General features: G+C 42.3%; 1 protein-coding gene across 6 annotated transcripts in view; it reads right to left on the reverse strand.

Moving 5' to 3' along the window:
* MTMR1 (myotubularin related protein 1) overlaps nucleotides 1–23,707 on the reverse strand; it is a 61,624-nt gene that overhangs the window by 23,237 nt on the left and 14,680 nt on the right. For 2 of the 6 annotated variants that reach the window (XM_025276558.3, XM_025276562.3), the window contains exons 3-11: nucleotides 20,972–20,995; nucleotides 20,322–20,348; nucleotides 14,918–14,993; nucleotides 12,420–12,514; nucleotides 11,917–12,024; nucleotides 8,389–8,490; nucleotides 7,988–8,071; nucleotides 6,993–7,142; nucleotides 4,066–4,254 (exon numbers count right to left, since the gene is read on the reverse strand). In XM_025276558.3, coding sequence (XP_025132343.2) covers nucleotides 4,066–4,254; nucleotides 6,993–7,142; nucleotides 7,988–8,071; nucleotides 8,389–8,490; nucleotides 11,917–12,024; nucleotides 12,420–12,514; nucleotides 14,918–14,993; nucleotides 20,322–20,348; nucleotides 20,972–20,995 — 855 coding nt within the window. Of the gene's footprint in view, nucleotides 1–4,065; nucleotides 4,255–6,992; nucleotides 7,143–7,987; nucleotides 8,072–8,388; nucleotides 8,491–11,916; nucleotides 12,025–12,419; nucleotides 12,515–14,917; nucleotides 14,994–18,763; nucleotides 18,815–20,321; nucleotides 20,349–20,971; nucleotides 20,996–23,707 lie in introns of all 6 variants that reach the window. The other 4 variants (XM_025276561.3, XM_025276563.3, XM_025276559.3 and 1 more) reach the window with 3 other exon arrangements.

The following is a 23,707-nucleotide window of genomic DNA, read 5'->3' on the forward strand; positions in this document are numbered from 1 at the left end:
GAGAAAGGGTGGAAGGGAGCCTCTACAGAGTACCAGCAAACTGAATCCAGCAGCATAGTAAGAAAATTATTCATCATGACCAAGTAGGACCTATCCTAGAAATGTGAGGGCTTGTATGAGTAACAGTACTAGGTGGCAGTAACAAAGCACCACAAAGCAGGTGCCCTAGAATGACACATTGATCCCCTCACAGCTCTGGAGGCTGGAAGTCCAAGATTGAGTTATTGGCAGGGTTAGTTCATTCCAGAGGCTCTGGCTTCCAGGGTCTGTGGCAACTCTGGGGGCCACTTGACATGTAGCTGCATGGCTCCAATCTCTGCCTTCACTGTCACGTGGCCATCTCTCCTGGGTCACTGTCACTACACGACCTTCTTATCAGGACACACATCATTGGATTTTGCTGCTGCTAAGTCGCTTCAGTCGTGTCCGACTCTGTGCGACCCCATAGACGGCAGCCCACCAGGCTCCCCCGTCCCTGGGATTCTCAGGCAAGAACACTGGAGAACATCATTGGATTTTAGGCTTACCCTAATCCAGTCTGACCCCATATTAACTAATTATATCAGCAAAGACACAATTTCAAAATAAGGTCCCATTCTGAGGTCCCAGAGGATCATGAATTTGGGGGACATGCTATTCATACCACTACATCAGTCTACATACAAAAATCAGCCAATGTGTCGATAATATACCACATGACACGGAATGAAGGGGGAAAGTACATGATCAGATCTATTGATACAGAAAAGGCTTCTGAAAATCCAATATCCTTTCATGGTTTTTCATGATAAAACCATTCAACAAAAACCTAAGAACTGAGGGGAATTTCCTTAACCTGAACAGGGCATGTATGAAAAACCACAGCTAATATACCCAGTGTGAAAGACTGAAAGCTTTCCCTTTAAGATTAGGAACATGATGAGGATTCCTGCTTTCACCGCTTCTATTTAACAGGGTCCTAGAGAGTAAGTACCCTTCTGGCTGCTAGATGGGATTCTGCCAGATTCATGAATCACCTAATAAAGCCAACTGGATCTTCCAAAAAATAAAACTAAAAAGCAAAACATGGTACTTGAGGTTCTTGCCAGGCAATTAAGGCGAGAAGAAGAAATAAAACACATCGAGATTGGAAAGTAAGAAGAAAAACTATCTCTACTTGCAGACATGATATATATAGACAAGCTAATGGGGCCTTGGACAGATAAATATCCTTGTCTGGTTCCTAGACACATACACCACTAGAATTGAAATCATTCTAGACATGCAATTTGGTGTCCGGCTCCTATCCCCTCTGTGTGGGATAAAACATAATGGACTGCCCTAACTCTGTCGGATGTTTAGAGATTGCCTCCGTGAATATAGCTTTTATCATGTTTTTCACAGTTTCCTGGGGACAGTACTACAGTGGTGACAGGAAGTACGCAGAAAGACCGACAGGGGTCACTGGATTCACCAGCTGTGGGGAGCCAGGGGAGCTGACTGATTAAGCGTGACTTTTTATAGTAGGCTGAAAAATGCCTCCCCCGACCCCACAAAGATATACACACCAAATCCCTGGCAACGGTAAATGTGCCCCCTTTTTATAGGTATGATTGAGGTTCTTGAGGTGAAGAGAGAATCCTGGGTTATCTTGGGTGGGCCCTAACTGCCATTCCAAGCATCCTTGGAAGAGAGAAGAGGAGAAGACATAGAGACACAGGGAGGGGGAGGCTCTGTGAAGACAGGGGCAGGCACTGGAGTGCTATGGCCGCATGCACAGAGGAGCTGCCAGAAGCCCAAAGAGGCAGGGAACGGATCTCCCCAGAAAGCCTCAGGAGGGCACCGCAGCCAGATCCCAGAAGGGTATGAGGATAAAGGTGCGCAGTTTTAAGCCACCGAGTTTGTGGTCCTTGGTTCAGCACCTCAGGGAACTCAGGTGCTGTCCATCTTCCTTGTCCTGGTCCTCTCCCAGCTTCCCCGCCTCAGTAGCTGATACCACTGTTCAGTCCTCTCACCCCATTTCCATCCTGATGCAGCCCTCTACATGAGACACCGTCACCCCCACCCACCCCACCCCGCCCCAACCCCCATTACAGAAGAGGCTTCGGGAGCGGTTAGGTAGCTTGCTCAGGGTTCTACCAAGCACTGAGGGGCATAGCCAGGAGGAAACTCCAGGTGTAACTGAATGCAAAGCCAAGGGTTGTCACTACCCTGCCTCTTTAGGCTGGTCTGGATATGCTTAGGTTTTGTTGCCTGGGAAGACAACCAAAAGGGGATACCAACCAGATGATGGGATGGAAATTCCATTTGGACCTCAGTAGGGATCAGGGCAGGAGAGAAACTTGGAGGGCAAAGTCAACACAGAGGCAGTGTTGAGAGTCAGGGCAAGGGAGGAGATGGCCCAGGGAGATTGGGCAAAAGAGAAAAGAGGACCCAGACTGGGTTCGAGGCATGCTGCCATCTGCCAATTGGGAAGAGGGAGAGGAAGCAGGGAAGGAGGCTGAGCTGGCCAGGCTGCAGAGAGAGAGGTCCTGGGGCGAGAGATGTCATGAGAGTCAAGATCATGGAGCCATCCACTCTGGGTCAGTAGTGAAAACGACCTGAAAGTTCAGTAGTGAAGTTAACCTGAATGAGTTCTCAGGGACAGGCACCCACACAACCTTCATATGCAGTCTAGGGAGGAGGTATGCTGTTACTCCCAGTTCAGAGGAGGTGACTGCGGTCTAAAGAGATGCAGTGACTGCTCACAGTCATGTACAAACAACCATGTGACCACTATGCTCCCTCAATGTGAGCTGGACATCCCCTTCCCCAAGGCCCATGGTGGGGGCTGCTTGGCAGTTTGTGTGTATGGCCCACAGCAGCACACGTGTTAAGGGGACACCTGATGGCTTGTTTGCTCTTTGAAGTCTTGGGAAGGGCTCCTCCCGACAGTGAGATGGGGAGGCAGGAGCTTGGCTTTTTGGAGGACATGGGCAACAATGGAATAATCACTGAAGAAAGCAGGGGCACAAGCTGCAAAGAGAAACAAATACCTCCAAGCACTGCTGAGGGGGGCACAGCAGGGGAGCCCTCAGGCACTCCCCTTCTTGCCCTTTTCATAAATGACATGCTCAGGCATATGTCAGATGTGTCTTTCCGCAGATCATCCAAAACCACCTCAGATGCCACCTCCTCTGTGAAGCCTGGCCCAGTGGCACAAGCTCCACCAGAACAGTGAACTCTACCTACAAGGAGCACCTCGCCTCATCTACCCTGGAGTATCCCCAGCACCTGCTCCCTAGTACATGCTCATTACATGTTTGTTACCTGAGTATCATTTTACAGGTAGGCATGAGTTAACGCTGGGAAAGATTGAAGGCAGGAGGAGAAGGGGACAAAAGAGGATGAGATGGTTGGATGGCATCACCATCTCAGTGGACATGAGTTTGAGCAAGCTCCGGGAGATGGTGAAGCACAGGGAAGTCTGGCATGCTGCAGTCCATGGGGTCGCAAAGAATCAGACACGACTGAGTAGCTGAATGACAACAACATGAGATGGTAAGGGCTGTCCGCACCATCCCGATATCTGAAATTCCTCATGGAAGGGCCAGGACTCTGACTGCCACAGACCTGCCAGCAGGACTGCACTGTCAGCAAGTCATCTGTGGGAAATAGAAAGGACTCCACTCAGAGCCTTTCCATTGGAAAGAGGGCGTCGGAGGCTGGGCCGCACAGCCCCACCCTGCCAGCTGGTGGGCTAGGACGGAGCTGGGTGCCTTGTTTCACACAGCTGACTCCATTCGTACAGAGCTTCAGGCCAGATATGAATTGGTCAAGTAATCAAAGGTTAAAGGGACTTCCATGGGCCTCACAATCCTTTCACTAAAACGCTTACTAGATTCTCTAGGTGATCATTCTCTTTATGGGTCTTTACTTTCTGGGTCAGCAGACAGGATTGTGGAGGGGCAATGAGAAGACCAGGTTTATGAGGGCTGGAGATCTAGGAGGCCCGCTGTGGGCGGCTCCACAGGAGTCCACCTTCACGGGGCTATCTGAACAGCATGAAGCTTTAGAAACAGCTCACAGGAAGAGCTTGTGCAGTACCTTGTTTGTGTCGGCGACGCTGTTTTGCCGGGCATCAAAGATGATGAGTTTGTGAGCCTGTGCATTAGCATCCATTATTGTTTGCAGGTACTTCTCATCTTCCTTGCAGCGCTTATCATTGGGACCCACAAGCGGCTGGCTGCAACGGGTAATTGTTGCCTGACTTTCTGGATGAATCCATGACAACACCTAGTGTTTGAAAGCAACAAGTATTAGTACGGAAACCAAGATGTGCTCTAATGTACCTGTGTGTATGCTCAGTTTCTCAGTCATGTCTGACTCTTTGCGACTCCATGAACTGTAGCCCTCCAGGCTCCTCTGTCCATGGAGTTCTCCAGGAAAGAATATTCGAGTGAGTTGCCATTTTCTTCTCTAGGGGATCTTCCCAACCCAGGGATAGAACCCAGGTCTCCTGAGTCTCCTGCATTGGCAGGCAGATTCTTTAGCACTGAGCCACCAAGTTCTTAAGCACACCTGCTTTTTTTAGTATTTTTGTCAAAAGGGACAGTTCAGCCTGAAGACACTGTGAAAGTAGCCATGAGACTCAATGTTTGGGTTACACTGAAAGGAGTCTGACTAAGTGAGCTCTAAAAAATTTCCTTTGCCTTTAAAATTCTAGGATTCTAAGAAAAACAGAAACTAAGTCTGCGGGGAGCCAGCGGGAGGCACTCCGCCCATGGCAAAGGTCATGAGGAAGGAGGCTCGACATATGCAAAGGCGGGATCGAGCCTCAGGAGTCCCCCTGGAAATCCTCGAGCATCTACCCCCATAACCAGAGCCTGCCTACTTTACTACTTTGTGCTCTCATCTACACCTCTGACTTTATGGGGGGCTGTCCCCCACCACCTCTTTCGGAGAAGGAGTTAACTTAGAGCTCCAGTTAATAAAAACTCCTGGGTGTGACAAGAGTGTTTTAACCTACAATCTCCTCTGAAGGTTCTCTAGCCTGCCTAACAGGCTTGTCCGGCCACATGTGATTGCTCACAGCCTCCCAACCAAGAGAGGCACGAAATGCTTTAAACCTTCTAAAAACAGGTTCCTTAGAAAAGTTAGAAAACCATTAGTATAAGTATAGTGGGCTGATTAGAAATTGTATTGGTGAAGGGTTTTTCATTTGTTGAGCCAATGTTTGTTGCTAAGTCTCCATATCCCCTGCCCTTACACACATTAATGAATATATAGAAATAAGTATTAACCTTTGATATTAATCACGTTAGACCTTAGGCTAAGTAAATTCTTTCCTTAACTAAAACCCACTACACCCTCACCCTATAGGAATGTAACTTTATTTGGGTGGCGTCTGTTTTAAGAATAATCACCCCTGGAGAAATAAGTGTCCTGGTTGACTGACCGCTGTCACAAGGAGAGGGTCATAAATTGTCAGCAGGCCCCCTGGCCAGAAGATGATGTAACACCCCTAAGACCTCTGTATACATTTGTATGAAGCACCTGACTTTGATAAAAGTCAGGACTGCTGACCCCACGTGACTTTTGCATAACATCTCAGTGTATAAAAGTAGACCATGGAAAATAAAGAATTGGGATCAGTTCCTCAAAAGACTGGTCTCCCCATGTCTCTCTTTCTCTCAAACTCTGGCTGAGTCTCCATCTGGAGCGCGGAACCCGCCATGCTTACTAATTATGCCTGGGCTTCTAAGATCTGACCTGGGAGGCCTCAGTGTCTCCTCGCCTTCAGGAGAGCGGAAGGACGCCTGCGGCCTATGTAAGTGGTGCAAGCTTCTTGTCTTGAAGTTTTATTGGTCTCCCGCATAAACCAAGCTACTCAGCCTCTTTTCTCCACTGAATTTTCCTACTGAGCTATCCTCATTCTATTACTCTTTATATCTCTAATTAATATCTAATTGAAGCTATTGTTTCCTGATCCTCGCCGATGCCGTCCCTGCTTCGAACTCCCTGGATCAGCCAGGGCTGGACCCCGGCATAAGTCAAACCATGACTAACACCAAGCCCATTTCTATTTGATCGACTGATTTTGTCTCCTCATTTAAAAACACCTTTGAATCTCAGCTGTGACTCAGATGGTAAACAATCTGCCTGCAATGCAAGAGAACCAGCTTTGATCCCTGAGTTGGGAAGATCCCCTGGAGAAGGGCATGGCAACCCACTCTAGTATTCTTGCCTGGAGAATCCAATGGACAGAGGAGCCCAGTGGGCTATAGTCCATGGGGTCACAAAGAGTCAGACACGATTGGGCAATTAACACTTGGATCTCAACAATGGCATACGTGGCCAGATGAGGACAAAGTAAACAGTCTCTTATAAAATCTAAAGCTATGTCCCCAAACCTAGTGACCAAGATACTTGGGGTCAACCAGATACTTGGGGTCAACCAGATGGCACATGCAAGACTCAAGATATGCACTCCCTCCCTAACTGTGGTTCCCTCCCTAATATGTATCCCCAGTGTACACATATATCCAAACATACCAAACTGGATCCACTAAACATGTGCAGGGTTTTTTGTATACCAACAAATCTTTTAAAATACTTCACCCCCTGTTGGCTACTATTTCTTTCTGCAATGGTGGCCCTCCCAGTACAGGTATAGCCTTCCCCTCAGTATCTAAGACAGAATGTATTTTCTCCAGGATGACTCAGTGACACCAGTGACACAAACTGTCAGCACACTGGCAAGCTTAGCCCTCTGCTATCTATATACCATGTTTTGAAAGCATGACTGAAGTTACCCTGGTACTTAGTAACATGAACTCATGGCAGGTGGGGTCATAGCAGGCAGACAAAATGCTTATATAGATAGTTCTTGAGAATCAAAGATATGTTCAGGTTTATAGACTTCTTTTTCTACTTTCCATTTTCTTCATGAGATTTTTTTCTAACTTGCTTTTCCCCATATTAGACCAAATACAGTATATGTTCATATCTAAATAACATTGTTTATTACTTACCGGGATTCTACCTTTTGCTCGAAATGCTGCTACTTTTGAAAGATCATCATCTTTTACACTAGTTGGCACAACAATGATGGCAGGGTAGGTGTCACAGAGCTCATAATTACTGTTTACTTTGGACATTTTCCAACTTTCATTTGGCAAGCCCTGCAAGGTGTCAGAGGAAAGTTGGTGGTGTGTGTGGGGACCATATTTTTACACTTTCAAAAAGTACTAAGCATGAACCACATCCAATTATTTTCTAGTAAAATCCATTTGTAATTCATTTTTCATTACTGCTTAAAAGATTAAATATACATTTATTTTATATAAGCCATTGCCTACCTAATTCATTTTTTAAAAAATCTAATGAAGCATGATTTCTAAACATACTAAAACATGCAAATTATATACTTGAATTCCAGTCCTATGTATTTCTTGTCATATTTTTTATAACAAGTGAGCACAGTGTTCTTTAAAAGTACCCACAGAAGTCCTTTAGAGAAACAGAAACTTCTTTAAAATGTCTAAAGGAATATAAAGTCACTGTACCAAAACTAAGGTGCAGACCAAGAGTAAATGTCATGAAAATAATGTCTCATTGGAATATCTTCAAACTAACAATGCACTAAAGACCTTCTAGGTAGAGAAATGCCATTGGACTGACATAGCCATGTCTTATACTCATAATCTAATTTAAGCCATTGCTTTATCCTTACTAATCAACTTACTATCAGAATATCTAATAAAAACCATCTGGCTGGTTTCTTTGTAACCCCTCCCCCTCATCCTGGTACTCCATTTGCCCTCTGAAAAAACGAAGAACAAACAGTGGCACAGCTGAAGGTGTGGTGCAAGGAGAATGGGCATCCAGAGCTGAAGAACCGACAGACTAGGTGAGTTACACCCATGGACAACTTGTTGCAAAAGGTTCCTTCTGCACTACATTTCTACCCTTTTAGTAAAAATATGCTCAACCTATTCTTTTCCAATTGATAAGCATCACACTTTACCTGTCTTTTATATTCAGATACTGGATCATAAACTTTCCATCCATTCACTGGAAATTTTTCTTTATAGTTGAAGGCAAAGAGTGTCTGGATACAAAAGCACAAAATAGACATGTCAGCATCTTTGCACTGTCACAGGCACACTACTAAAGCTTTTCATTCAGTTATGAGCTGAATGTATTGAGTCCTACTTTAATCTATAAAATTTTGTAAAACAACAAATTTGAAGTTTTCTTCATCATTACACAGAACTGACACATTTTAAGTACTCAATGTTAGTTACCAACAGAGAGAAAACAGATAAAGGAAACCTCTGGAAGAAAGAATAACTAAACATGACATTTTTAGACTGCCACGAAGGCATTCAGACCCACACAAAAAGAAGGTTATTTCCATGTACTTACTTGCCCATTGGAAAGAGGAAATGCATGTTTGTTGAGGTTTTCAAATATCCCGAGTTTACTCTGTTCTTCCTGTTTATAAGCAAGTCGCAAGTTCCTCATATCCTGTCAAACAATTAGCAAAACTCATTTATTCAACATGTATTGAGTACCTATGAGGTAGACCCCATGGTATGAAGAGACAAAATATTTTTATTCATTTCTCACAAAACGTAGTTGGCCCTCCATATCTGCACACTCCATACCCGCAAATTCACCCAAGCATGGATTAAAAACATTGGGGAAAAAAGTTCCAAAACACACAACTTGTCAAGCAACTATTTACATAGCACTCACATAGCACTAGGTATTTAAAATGATGTAGAGATGATCTAAAGTACACAGGAGGATGTGCAGAGACTGTATACAAATATGATGCCATTTTACATTTGGGCATTCATGTCTCCAGATGTTGGTATTTGCTGACGAGGGGGTGTCCTGTAACTAGTCCCTGGTGGACACCGAGTGGTGACTGGACTCCATTTTACTCCAACTAACAAAAGGCAATTCACAAAACACCTCCAACAAGATAATAAATTGAGGAAAATGGAACAAAGGGGAGGTGTTAGGGGGGAAAACTCATCAGATGGAACCAGGAGTAAGGTTAGTACATAAAAGTGGTACATCAAGTGGTGTGCCCTTGTGTGCTAAAGGTGTGCCGTAAACTCAGTTCTGGCTTAAGCTGCTCAAAGAGTCAATTATGGAATTCGCACCATCCATCAAATAGAAATGCAACAGAGGTTTCTCCTCTGAACTCAGAGCAAGGATTCTGTGTCATGTAGAGATGGTGGCTCTCAGTGACTTCCTTACAGAAATTACAATGTTGCTTCTCAAGATGAGTATCTGAAAGCCCCCTGCCGCACAACCTGTCAGCCTGAAGACCAAGTGGAAGTTGTCAGAAGAAAGGCCGACAAGGTGGCTCAAAGGGTACAATGTCTTCCCAGGACTGCCTTGAGCACTACCCCCTGACCTTTCTAAGCCTACACTCTTTGTTAAAACACAAGAATCTCATTCTTTAATCTTACACAGAATTCAAAAATAAATATGACCACAAACAAATTAAAGCAAAAGCAATTGGGGAAGTGAGGAAGGTATTGCTGTGGTATTATTTATAACAGTGAAAGAATGGAAATAACCTAAATGCCCATCAATAAATAAGGGCTGGGTCAGTGAACTACAGTACCACTGACGGCACACAACAGAGCTAATGAAAACAAGAAGTGGCTCATTAGGTACCGCTAGCAAGGAATTCCAAGATAATAGTTGAGGGGGGTAAGAAAGGTGCAGAACAATGAATGTAACACGCGACCATTCACATTTTCAGACACAGGCTTGTGTGCAGAGGCCATCTATGGAAACTGGTGCCAGTGGGTGCCTGTAGAGTGGATCAGGGTGGCTGGAGAGAAACACTTTTTGCTACATAGTTTTTGTACTTTTTGAATTGCATATCACCTGTTTAAGCATGGTCCTGGCAATTCTACACTGAAGAACATTTTAAAACTGCTTTTCAAAAAAAAAAAAAAAAACTGCTTTTCACAAAGGTTCACCTTGACCACACATACACACACACACAAATATCGTAGGAAAGCAGCTACAGGACACCTGCCTAAGTGACATAACTTCCTGCTGTGCCCTCCCGCTAAGCTACTCTGGCTACACACGTGCTCCCCAGTTGCTGACTGAGCTGACTTACTATTTAGGATTGCTCAGCTCAGAGGGAGAAGGCGATGGCACCCCACTCCAGTACTCTTGCCTGGAAAATCCCATGGATGGAGGAGCCTGGTGGGTTGCAGTCCATGGAGTCGCGAAGAGTCGGACACGACTGAGCAACTTCACTTTCCCTTTTCACTTTCATGCATTGGAGAAGGAAATGGCAACCCACTCCAGTGTTCCTGCCTGGAGAATCCCAGGGACGGGGGAGCCTGGTGGGCTGCTGTCTATGGGGTCACACAGAGTCGGACACAACTGAAGCGACTTAGCAGCAGCAGCAGCTCAGAGGCAAAGGCATTGCCAGCAAAGACAGAGCATGTGTGAAGCCCCAGGAGTCTGAGTATGGCAAGGGTTGGCGGGGTCCAAGGCGGGTGGGAGCAACTATAGGAATGGAATGGCAAGAACAAGGGGAGGCGGGCTGGAGTGGCAGCTGCCAAGGAAAGCAAGCCTGCTCACACCATGGGGTCTCCGTGTTTTCCCTCTAGCCCAAGAGTAACGGGCAGCTACTGAAGAGTTCTGAGTAGGGAAATGACCTGTTCCACAATTACAGAATTGACTCACCCACCCCACCCTCGGCTTTAAGTTCTGTAAAGGATTCCCACTGCTCTGCCTGCGGAGAATCCTGGAGAATTAGGATTGCCGCCATGGACCCGAGGAGAGGACAGCCACGTGTTGCTCGAGGGATGCTACGAAGCCAGCAGATTTCCGAGCCAGCATAGTAAAGGCTTATTTGAAAACACGGGTTCAACTGCAGTCTAGGGCCAACCAGCAAGAGCTTCATTCAGAGATATGATGGAGGCAGACAGACTGGCAGGAATCTAACCCAAACCCCAAACTGGGAAGGGACCTGGATGGTGCTGCAGGCAGGATCTCTTGCCTGGTATTTTAGGTGAGGTTGTTAGTGAACTGTATTCCACAAGGCAAAGTCATTGGAATAGAGTATCAGTTAAGATGTTTCTTATTTGCTCAGTTGTATCCTACTCTTTGCAACCCCATGGACTGCAGCATGCCAGGCTCCTCTGTCCTCCATCACCCAGAGTTGGCTCAAATTCATGTTCATCTTTAATGATTAGTCCTCATCAAAGCTGTCACACAAATTTTACTTAATCCATTGGAGGAAAAGGACAAAATAAAAATTAAGTATGGCTCAGGTGCAAATTCCAACAAGAACCTCAACTGTGTTTTTAATCACAGAATTTATGAATATTGTTGTCCCTTTAGGCATTCTTGGGTAGCTCAGTAGTAAAGAATCCACCTGCCAATGAAGGAGACACAGGAGATGCGGGTTTGGTCCCTGGGTCAGGAAGATCCCCTGGAGGAGGAACTGGCAACCCATTCCAGTATTGTTGCCTGGAAAACCCCATGGACAGAGGAGCCTGGCAGGATACAGTCCATGGGGTCGCAAAGAATAGGACATGACTGAGCAACTGAGCACACACATGCCCACTGTCCCTTTAGGAAGTCTCTGACTGAAAACTAGTCTTATAATGACAAATTGCAAAAAAAATACTGATCTCTGCTTTCCACTTGATTTCTCTGAAATGTAACAAATCATGTCACCACCTAGGTTACAGGTCCATGTTAATTGGAACACTTCAACAGAAAAGAAGCAGTTTACTTCAACAGCTTATATAATGGTCTGAATTGGTTGATGAAAGGTTGAAGAGGTTTGTGTCCCGAAGACATCTGAGCAACTAACGTCCAAATTATTCTTACTATTCAAGAGCCCAAGGATGTTCCATCTGGCCGCCCCATCTCAGTTTCTCTCTGTCTGCACTGTACCTTGCACACAATCTCTATGCCACAAGAGTTGTCTCCATGGCTTTGTGCTCCAATCTTCTCAACTCTGCTGATCACTCCCAGGGGGACTTCGAGGACGAAATGTGGGTCCTGGGTTCACAGATGAACATGAATGCCAATCAGTGTCAGTCAACAGAGTTTTCCAATTCAAGTCTTCACTGGCTAAAAACATGTTTGCTCATTACTTTGATTTTCCTCTTGGTTCTGGCTAAGACACCAAGGTCTGGTTTATCACCTGCTTGGTGATGTAGATGTCAAGAGTATAATTAAACCCCACCCCCCACCCCCGTGAAAGTGTTACTTTAATGGCCTTTTTTTTTTCAACATACAAAATCTGCTTGCACATCTTAAAATGGGCACATTTTAAAACTGACTCTCAGTTTCTCTCAGAGTGGTAGGATTTCAGGATACTTTTTACTATCTTCTTTATTATGTGCTTTCTTCTGCAGCATTGTAAAAAATAAAACTGATTTTTAAATACTCACTCTTTCTACATTCTTGAAGTACATCTTAAAGTCCGTCACTGTCAGGGTGCCAGTCACTGCTCCCACAAATGGGCAGATATACATGACATCTTTCACTGAAAGAAAAAACCCAAAATAGCATCTAATGCCATTGGCTTGTGTTTCAATAAATCTTAACATGAGTTTCCACAAATGCGTGATTCTAGTTTTCTAGGAATTAAAATTTTTTCATTACTTTAAACAAAGGCATAGATGGATAATCTTCTAACAAAATTCCATTTTTAAAACAAAAGTCTGATTTGCTACTTAATGAGGTTTTAAGTAAAGAGCCTCACAATAAGTTACTTTGTCATTTCTTTCCAAATAGTTCACATTTTCCCTGAGTGATAAATTAATCACATTCAAAAACATATTAATTAAACTCTGAAGATCCTGGGCTACATTTCATAAATCACTACTAATTAAAACTAACTAAAGCTAAACACTGTCCCCCGAAGCATCTCCAAAAAAACTGCTTTACAGATGGCAAAAACCAAAACCACGTCAATGAAGTGGGGAAAGAGTTCTTTGCTTCAAATTCTTCATTAGCTTCCATATTTCTTAATGTTTATATCAATATCAACATCCTTTATATCAAAATCAACAACACATATGACTCCTATGAACGTTGGGAAGCTCACACCAGTCACAAAGATATCACATCTTCCCAATGTTCCCAAAGTGCTATTCCACTAAAAGTGCCATTCCACTGAAAGCTCAAGAATGGACACAGTTACTGATGAATCCAAGGGGATAAATAACAGCACTAAAGCTGTCATTCAGCCAAATTCTCAAAATACTTATATTAAACTTTTATAAAACTCATTATGTACTGAGTGGCTCCTATTGTTGGGATTCTAGGTATAAATGACAAGATTCCTTACTACTCACCAGGTAACTAACCCCTGAGGGATACTACACAGAAAATCACCACAGAGCCTGATAAATGCTATCAGAACCATGTGGACTTGATGTGATAAGAGCTCAGTAAAGGAATGACTTAATTCAGCAGGGAGGCTGGGGAAGGGGAAGGGAGAAGAGGTCAACAAGTTGCCAGAGGTTAGTGTGGCTGGGTCCAAGGGTGCATGAGGACGATGGGACACGAGGCCAGAGATGACCTGTTCATCAGAGTTCATGGCAGTATTATTTGTAATAGCCAAACAACAGAAACAACCCAAGTGTCTGTCAATAGGTGAATGGATGAGCACGCTGTGATGTATCCACACAATGGAATACGACTCAGCAATGAAAAGGAATGACTGCTGACCACAGCACTCACAATATGGGTGAATATCACAATAATTAAGCAGAATGGGATAAGCAGACATAAAGACATACTCAATGATGCCATTTCTATAAAACTCTAGAAAATATCAACAACCCTCTAGAGCTTGGGAAAGGGGAAGAAGGCATGGGTGAGAGGGATGATAAAGGGCCCTAAGGAAACTTCTGGGAGGTAATAAGTATGTTCATTATCTTGACTGTGATGGTGCTTTCCCAGGTGTATAAACGTGTCAAAACTCTTCACATTCACTTTAAATCTGTGTAGTCTGATTGTCTGGAGTAGAAGGAGAGGCATAACAGAATTAGCTCTGCATTTTAGTCCCATCATTCCCAAAACAACACAGATGCAGGGCTAGAAACGCTCCCAGAGGAGGAAAAGCCAGAGAGGCTGGTGGAACACCAGGAGTGGATGAAGTTCCTGAAGCCCAAGAGAGAAACTGTTTCAAAACTCAGGTTGGGATGAACAGAGCCCAGAGCCAAGAGTAGGCTATCACAGAGGAATAATGTGTGTGAAGGTCCTGGCAGGAGAGCCCAGCTACTCAAACACAACATGACCATGCTCCAGGACTGGGCACGTGCCTTTGGGAGGGAGCCAGGAGGGAAGAAGGCGACACCGAGCCTCACAAACCAGGCTGTCAACCCTAACCCTGGCAATCGTGAGGTGAAGTGGTCCCAGCTGGCTGCCCTCCCACCCAGCCTGGCACAGTGGACTGCCAGCTGAAATGCCTAGCCATCCACTGCAGGCCTCTGCCCTTATAATCCATGGTGGGCGCACATGCCCTTTTCCCGCACTAAAATTGTACTTTCTGGACTCTTAAAAGCCACAAAAATTTCTTTGCCAAGTTCTCTAAATTGCCATTGAAAGTATGATGTGGATCATCCCTCAGGACCTTTTCCTTCTAGTGAAGGCTTCCAACAAATCATCAAACTGACATCACCGTGAGAGTCTCACCTGCCTCAGTTCATGGGGCAAAGTTGGTACTGCCACCCAAGGCTCGCTTGGAGCTTCAAGGGATCCTCTATAGTCCCTTGTCTCTTAGGGTCATGATGACATGAAGAAGGACAAGGTCTCATCCATTTGTCCCCAAATTAAATGGATCTGGCTGATCTCCAGCACATACATCACCTGTGCTTACGAGTAATGTGCCATGTCATTTTACGGATCTCCATGAGCAAAATGTACTCGTTAAACTTACCAATGGCCTTGATTGATTCTCCTGGTAAAAGTGGCGCTTCTTCCATCTGTGCCAGCTTATTTCCATCCCTTAGAGCCTGGCAAGAAACCAAACATGAGTAAATCTCCCTTTCCATCTGTAGACCTGGGAAGAATGGTAGTGCTCTGTGCTCTTGCTACGAGGCTACAGAAGCGTGCAAAATGTATGCCCCCCTCCCCTTACAAGACAATTTCAAAGCTCTGCATCACAGGACACCATGCTGCATAGTCGAACAAATTGTTACACATACTTAAAATTCACAGTTAGAAAGCATTAATACAGAGATGGTTTGACATGACAGATAGATACTGTAATCACTACACAGACAGCTATTACAAGGTGCCTCCAGAATTTGGAAGTAAGGTCAAAAAAGGTTACCTTCTGAGTGTGAAACTAGTACAAATAAAATCATTAGATGCAGATGCTTAAGCAGCTGTAGAAATGGCTCAGCTATGAGAGTGTGTGGAAAACCCCAAAGTCTAATTTAAGAAAGCAGGAAGGGCCTATTACTAAGGAAAGCCCTACTTTATAAAGCCTTATTTTATAAAATAAGAAAGCTTCCCTACTCCAACCCAGCTTCCTGCAGCTGCACAACCCGCAGGAGGAGGACAGGCGAGCATGCTTGTCAGTGTGTATACAGGCCACGAGAGTGCGCCCTCATCTGGCAGACAAGAGCATTTCATCCACTCCTGTGGAGCAGGCTGTGTTGTTCATCAGGCTTTTCTTCCCCAGTCAGTTCACACTGCTGATTCCACGCTTACCGAGCAAATTCCTAAAGAGGTCTCAGGCTTCCTGTTACAATATCACCAGGAAAAGGATGTCTTGGATGGCTGAAAGGATATATGCCCACATTTCTAAATGTCCAGATTGGCACTATGAACCAATAGAGCCAGTCTCTGGCAAGCCTGGTTGGATAGCACCAGATAACTCAGGGGAGCTGAGAAAATGGTGTTCTTGAACTACAAATCTAGGGACCACAGCCTGAACTTCGTGCCTATTCCAAGGTACTGCCACCTTGTCAGATACTGCCAAGAAAACTGATCCCTTTCTCCGGGCATCTCTGACATAATGTGTCATGAATAAGAGTAAGGTGTTCAAAACCCCAGCAGTTCCCAAGCTGTGTTTCATAGAGCACTAAATTCCCAAGAGATGCGAACAGGACTTATTTGGGAAAGTTTGGGAAATGCTGGGTTAAAGGAAACAAGTTTAGCTGGGTTCTTTTTTTTTTTTTTTTTTAGTGAGACAAATCTTTAGCATGTTAATGCAGGCCGAATCCGCCAGAGGGCGCTAGAGTATGCTGCATTTCCCCTACCTCGTCCATCAGGGGCTGCTTTCTCCAAAAAGTACCTGTTAACATCAGGAGGCCACTAGTGTTGGGCAGAAAACAGAGTAGATAGTCCTAAGTTTTCAACATAATTTTATGAAGCAAAATACTAAAACTGGTATCTTTTATAATTCTAGTCAAAATTATTGAAAATTCAAAATAATTATTTTTCACAGTTATAAGAATAAGTAAGTGAAGTCGCTCAGTCGTGTCCGACTCTTTGCGACCCCATAGACTGTAGCCTACCAGGCTCCTCTGTCCATGGGATTTTCCAGGCAATAGTACTGGAGTGGACTGCCATTTCCTTCTCCAAGTTATAAGAATACTTCAATATATTTTATAAAGGGTCTTAAAGGTACACTTAGAAACACTATATATAGTAGGTTCATCCAATTTTATAAAATAGAAGGGAAAATGTCAAAATATAAAGAGCGAATTCAATGCTAAATGTTGATCAAATGATATTTGTTTGGGGAGGGCACAAAATGACACAGTTCCTCCTCCTCCTAGTGTTCATCATCACCTCCAAGCAATTTTACTCAGTTTAAACTTTTAGTCCAGATTGGTTTTTAAGACACTTCTCAACCAACATTTTTAGGGATGCAGAAAACTGTTAAAGGGGACACAGAGAATGTTTGTGGATACATTTATACTCATACCTGTTTTGGAAATACAGCTTTGACACAATAAAGCATAAACCAATATTTATACTTTTCAATGTCCAGTTTTAGAAACACTAAAAATCACCAATCTTCACAGAAGCCTTATTTTGAAAGTCTGCTTTCTTTAATTTATTGCCTAACCTAGTGACTGATTTTATAATATAGTTACAAAGTGAGAAAGCTATTTTAATCAATATTCAAGTTTTAAATAACTTCAAATGTTACACTTTTAAAGCTTATTTTAATGGCTAAATATTATCATATAGACTTAAAATCGTTAACTGATATTCAAAAATAAACGGGAATAGGTTATTTTTAAATATATTTACTAAAGCAAGCTGTTCTAATCATCTGAATTTGGAAGAGGTGGGGGAAAGTCTGATTCACTTTATAGCAAGTCACTTCACACACTTTCAAGTCCTCAACCCAGGACTAACTAATAAGATGCCGTTGATGGGAGGCAGCAGTGACTGGACCATTTTGAGAATGTACAAGACTCTCAAGATAGAGGCTAGGGATCAAAGGTTTCTCTTCTAACAGTCACGTTAAATCTGGCGTGAAATATTCGTGCATTTATATGAGGCATGAAACGTGTTGATGGGATAGAGACAAACCTCTCACTAAAAATAGTTAAATCTGGGACATGCTTTGTACATGATGAAAAGGCAACTATCAGAATAAAACAAATCATTGATCCCACTGCTTCAGATCTCCCTATAAAAAGTTCACTGTGTACAGGAAAAGACATTCAGCTTTAGCATAGGAATTCGAGAGGAGAATGGATCTTAAAGCCTCATTGTTTTGCGAGGACAGTAGATTCCCTCTAAAAAGCCGGTGTTAGGAGATAGGACGCACACTTGTGCTATATTAAGCTTTGACTGCAACTTCCAAGTTGCACAGGACATGATTTGACCCTTGATTTATCCAACCCATGTACATCATCAAAGAGGAATGTTCTTATGGATAAAATATGTCTCGTGAATACACCCAGCCCTCTTGGGGCCTCTGCTCCAAGTGTTGCCCGGTTGAGGAATTCTCTCTGATGATCTTAGCCCAGACCTCTGCTGGTGACCCAGAAGGTCACCAACTTGCTGGCTCTCCACTGCTTTCTCCTCTTGAACCCAGGCTGCTGGGTGGATAGTTTCTGTAACAGCTGACTGCCGAAAGCAGTGGTTTTCAAATGGGCCTCTGCAAGGTACTTCCAGGGTCACCAAAGGAGGGTGGGCTGGGCAAAGGGACAGCTGAGCACTGGGAGTTTGCCATGCTTCCCTGGAGCAGCTCCTTTAGAGGTTTCATATACTCAGTTTCTACATAAGCTTTGGGAAAAGCTCTGCTACATTAAATCTCTCCAGAGTCCAGAGGTAGTGAGCAAAGAGTAAGTACTGAAGAAACCTCGATGAATGATTTTTTTTTTCTTCTACAAAATACATGGAACTCATTCCATAAACACCTACAGCATGCCAGGTGCTGTGCTGGGTACAGACCTTGCAAATTTGAATAAAGCAAAGTCTGCACCCTTGAGGAGCACCCTGAGTGTGTGCATCTGCCGCTCTAAGTCTTTGTGAAGGCGCTACAGAATTGTGTTGTGACTGAGGCTCATTATTCCCATCAGTAAATCTACTTGGGAAAACTGAGAGGCAGAGATGAACAAATTTCTGGTTGACAAAATGTTGGATAAACCAATTTTTGCAAATAATGTCATAATGGAATCTACCAAACTTGGACAGGAGAGTGCTACTGTAGTGGAAAAAGCATTTGCTGGTTGCCTAGAAATCTAGTATGAAATGGCTTCTAAATGCACGGTCTGTAACTACAAACAGATGAACATGTACAACTTGCCACCTGATCAGCTTCAGCTTCAGAAGGGTAGCCATTGTGTTCTTCCTGAATCTCCTGCACAGCACCAGGTGCATGGACAAGAAAAGGCAAAGGGGGGCGGGGGGAGAGAAACACGTGCAAACAGACAGGTGAAAGGACAGAAGTTCTTTCTTAAAGAGACAGTAAGCATGTAACACACCTTTCATGGTTTTGCAAATCCCAACATTTTCCCCCTTGGAGTTAAGGAAAGAACGTGGAGGCCATCTATAGCATCCTCAGCCTAAAATGGAGTATCTACTCTGTGTTTGTGTTGGGGTGTAAAATGAAAAGCAACAAACATCATGGGTTACACAGAATGTACTGTCTTTTTAAAATCAAGCAATACTGCAGCGTACAGCAAAGAATCAAAATCACAGATGCATAACATGCTCATAAAAAAGAAAACAGACCACAGAGACCAGGCAGCGACCAAAATCCAGCCAAAATCCAAAGGCGGTTCGTAGACATGTGTTTTTAAAAGGAACTATTATGTTGCCCAGAGGTCAATGCCACTGGAATTAACATTTCCACACATGCACATGTGCATATCACATGCTGGGGTCATACATATGCAGATACATACAAATTCTCTGTTACTTATTGCTTATTGCTAATTAAATACTGTGATTTATGACTCAAAATCATATTAAATCTTTCTAATTACAGTATCAACGTGCTTCAAAAAATAGCTAAAATATCACATATCTTTATCTAAATTTTCCAATCCCTTTACATGTATTACTATTTTTAATTTCTTTATAGAATGAGTTTTTGAAACCCTAAAAACTTGGACTTTTAGTTTAGCCTGTGGTATAATGAGCATGAATATTGAAGATGACAAAATTATAACCCCTTTTAAAAGTTATATCAAGTCTCCGAGGCTGAAAATATTAAAATTTAGCATCAATATATTTTTCCTTCAAGAAACTTTGATCCCAAGGACTATATTTCTTTAAAAGGCAATCAGTGAATAAGTAGCAAAGCTTTAAAAGAATTTACTCTTCCCCACCTTTCATTTTTGTCAGTAAAATAAAATAGCTACTTAAAATATTTTTATACTTTATCATCAGGTTGAATTTAGTACACAGTTGGTACTGCTACCCTTCAGAGCAGGACAAATTGTTAAACACAGCCAGTTTTTTGAAATTTCCATTTTTTTAATACAAAGAAAATGGAATCATTCTTTGATAAAACTTTTAAAAATAGAAGAATGAATGACCAAACAACAACCCAAAAAAAAAAAAAAAAAAAAAAACCCACATAGCATTTCAAAGTCCATGCAAGTGTAAAGCCAAACACTAGTAGTTAACAATGTGAATCAATGAAAGAAAATGATTCCCATGAGCAAAAGAAAACATGGTGAAAACAAAATTAAACAAAGATAAACCAACTAGAATCCAAGAATTTGATTTAACCTGCTTATTTTTAAAAGTTTAAAACCAAAGTCACTAAATGATTCTGTCAAAATCCACATTGTTTTCATTTAATGGAACAAGGTTAATTTTCAACATCTGATACTCAGGTTTAAATGCATGCACATTACCAATCTTTGTCTTGCTTTATGAATATTCTGAAATAAAGGGAAGGAAAATCATGAAGAAAATATAAACTATAATCCACTAGCTATAACAGCTACGTCTGTATTTTAAGAAATACTAAATGGGGCTGATTTTGCTAAATTCATCTTCAAGATTAGCACTTCTGCTTTTGGGATTCAGCATGCAAACATGAAATCTTACTTGATCTTGTAATCAAGACTTGAAATCTTAGATTGCCTACTCAGGATGGACAACTGACCACTTTGTTGTTTTTCTTGTTAATAAATACTCTAGCATGAATTATGTGATGAACAAGGTTAAATGAACAGGACTCTATAGGCCTAGACTTATAAACCCCATGCCATGAATACCCACTTGGTCAGAATTCCTGTAACACAACAAAAGTCAGTATTGCACAGTGGAAACAAATTTTAGCATCCTGCCCTCACACACATTGGCTTTTTCGCATATGAAAACATCATAACAAATAAAGCATTTCTAGTGAACACTGAAAGCTATGACACAGCAGAGCGAATTGATCTGAGTGACTCATAAAACCAGTGAGAAGGCAAAGAATACTAAATAGACTAAGTGTCCGATAAAGCACAGAGACACACAAGGCGGAGGCCATGTGCTGAAAACCAAATATCCTTACCCTTATATCAGGCCTCCTGAAAACCTGTCAGTTAAAACACAGAACATCATCATCATGGACACATCACTATTGACCTGTGAAAGATGCTGTTAAGTTCGCCAGCCCATGCTCTAAGAAACATCGTAATACTCCAAATAAAACCCAGCAGGTCGATGCTAACATGTTTGCCCTCTAAGTTTCATTCAATATCCAATCAATCCTAACACATTTGTCTTGTAATTTGCAGGCAAGTCTATGATTTGGAGAAACTTATCGCCCTTAGCCTAAGACAAACTACATTATTTTAAACACAAACCCCTTCTGTCAAGGGCTATTACAAGACAGTGTGAACAGGCTGTGTTTGAAAAGTTCATTTGTGTGTTTGTTTGGAATACTGAACACATTTTCCCCATAGAAACAATGATATAAAAAGGTGGTTCTGCTCCCAAACCAGCCCACAGAAACAAAACAAAACCGAACCAAGAAACCACAAAAGCGTCCACAGCTGGCGCGGAGCACAGCTCAGCCACAGTGTTAATGGGATCACAAAGCCTAGTTAAGCACAATCTTAATCTGGTTTCTATAGGAATTCTATTTCCAATTTGCACTTGGGACTCCAGAATTAAACCCCCTGATGTGGCCACCCCAGAGGTAGAAGTTGCCTCTCTCATGTTAGCCCAGCCCCGATTGCTGCACATGGAAACGTGCAGCAGGAGCATTCGGGAAACGGCCCAGAGAACCAATGGAACTTTTGAAAAGCGAACAGTGCTAACAGTCTGAGGAAGGCTTGAATCATCTGTTCCCCACTCTCGACTCTGAAATCCGATCATCATTAAATACAATAGAATGCCAGAGGTTCTACGGAAAACATCATAAAAAAAAAAAAAATCACTGGAGGTTCTTATTAGCTTCACAGGTTTTACTCAGGATAGATAAGAGGATCACGTGAATATGAGGACATACTTCAAAAAACATCATTGTATCGCTATTAAAAGAAAATACTCTTTGAAGTAAAAAAGGTGTCGGAACTAAGGGATGTTATAGCTCAAAGGGAATTAAAGCCCAGAAATTCCTAAATATAGACTATTTAGGCTAAGAAGCTGAAATCTGCCCCTTTTTTTGAGGAGGTGGTGGTGATGAATATGTTTATCTTAATTGTGGTGATAGTGCCACAAGGGGGCACCTATCAAAAACTCATCAATCTGTATACTTTAAATATGTGACATTTATCATTTGTTAATCACAACAGAAAAGTTAGTACAAAATACATAATATACACGCTTATGTTAATTTTGAAAAAACTCAAAATGGGACATCCATGGTAATAAAAAGTCAAAATAGAGAGGTTCCCCTCCCCAGCTTCATTTGTCAGTGATAACCACATTTAATGAGAATTTTTAAAATTATGCCTCCATAACCATAAATACGGTTACATCACTACTTCTTTTTTCACTTAGTTAATATTTATTCATCTATTTCAGAAGCATAACTAAAATTGCATTAAATTCCAGCAGTACATTTCACACATACATACACAGCATACCATGAAAATGATGTATTACTTAATACTTAAAGTTTTAGTATTTATAATTAGAAACAACAGAGGAGTTCAGTGATGAGGCACAAATGTCTAAAAGACTGAGGTATTATTTATTTCAATGAGATATAGGGATAGGGAGTATCATGACTTACGAGATAAAGTGAGCATTGTGACTAGCACGTTCCCAGAACATATATGAATTTTTTATTAAAATCATTATATAAGGTGAAAATTCATAAAAGGTAATAGTTTCATGTGTGTATGTGTGTAAGTTAAGTTCCAAATTTGCTTTGCTATATAAATCATAAAAATTTCCTTGAAGGTAAGAACATTTTTTAGGTAGAGAGTTGGCATGCAACTTAAGATCTATATACATTTGTATATTATCCGACTATAACATAAATCATATTACCAGAATTTTTAAATGATGACAAAAACTGAACATAAATTATAAAATCGTGGAAGAGTTTGGAAAGTTTCATTGTATAATGTGTAAATGATACCACTACTTCTTGACTTGTTAGTTTCAAACAGTAGCTAGTAACCTAGCTAGATGAGGAAACATGTTTTCTCACACTACTCCCTCCCTCTTCCCAATCTGCTGATTGAAATTGTAATTTCTAGTCCTTTTATTGTCCTTCTGCAGCAGCTGCATCATTAAAAAAAAATCATGAAATGATTTTTCAGTGGCAGCCATTCTTTTAGGAACCTTGTACGTACTAACATTTTATTCTCGGAACAACCTTGTGAGATAAAAACTATCATGGGCCCCATTTTCTGATGAGAAACCCAAGGAACAGTTAAGTAATCTGGCCAAGTTCAAGGTGTAGAGCAAGTACTTATACCCAGATAGTCTGCTATACCACCTCAGTGTGGTTCGGTGTAATTAATGCACAGGAACTAAAGCCATCCAGTGTACCTCCACTCCCTCTTAACTCCCTCCAGGGTGGGTGAAGAAAGCAACAGTATGACCTCTTCCCTCGCTTCTCCTTGCTCCCTCCAAACCTCTACTCCAGCATGTTTATTTTCACATTTGCTCTGAGACTGCACTTAATTTTGTAATGTTTTGTCTATAAAGAGATAGTAACAATTGATAACTAAAAAACAGCACTACAAGCAGCATCCCTGGGCCTTACATGTGAATGTGATTCTGATCAAAGGTAGAGACCAGTGGTTTGAAGTCAGGAGGCCTGGAGCCTCTCTCTGTGTGCCCGCAC

Source organism: Bubalus bubalis, chromosome X (genome assembly GCF_019923935.1).
Source record: "Bubalus bubalis isolate 160015118507 breed Murrah chromosome X, NDDB_SH_1, whole genome shotgun sequence".
Lineage (NCBI taxonomy): Eukaryota > Metazoa > Chordata > Mammalia > Artiodactyla > Bovidae > Bubalus > Bubalus bubalis.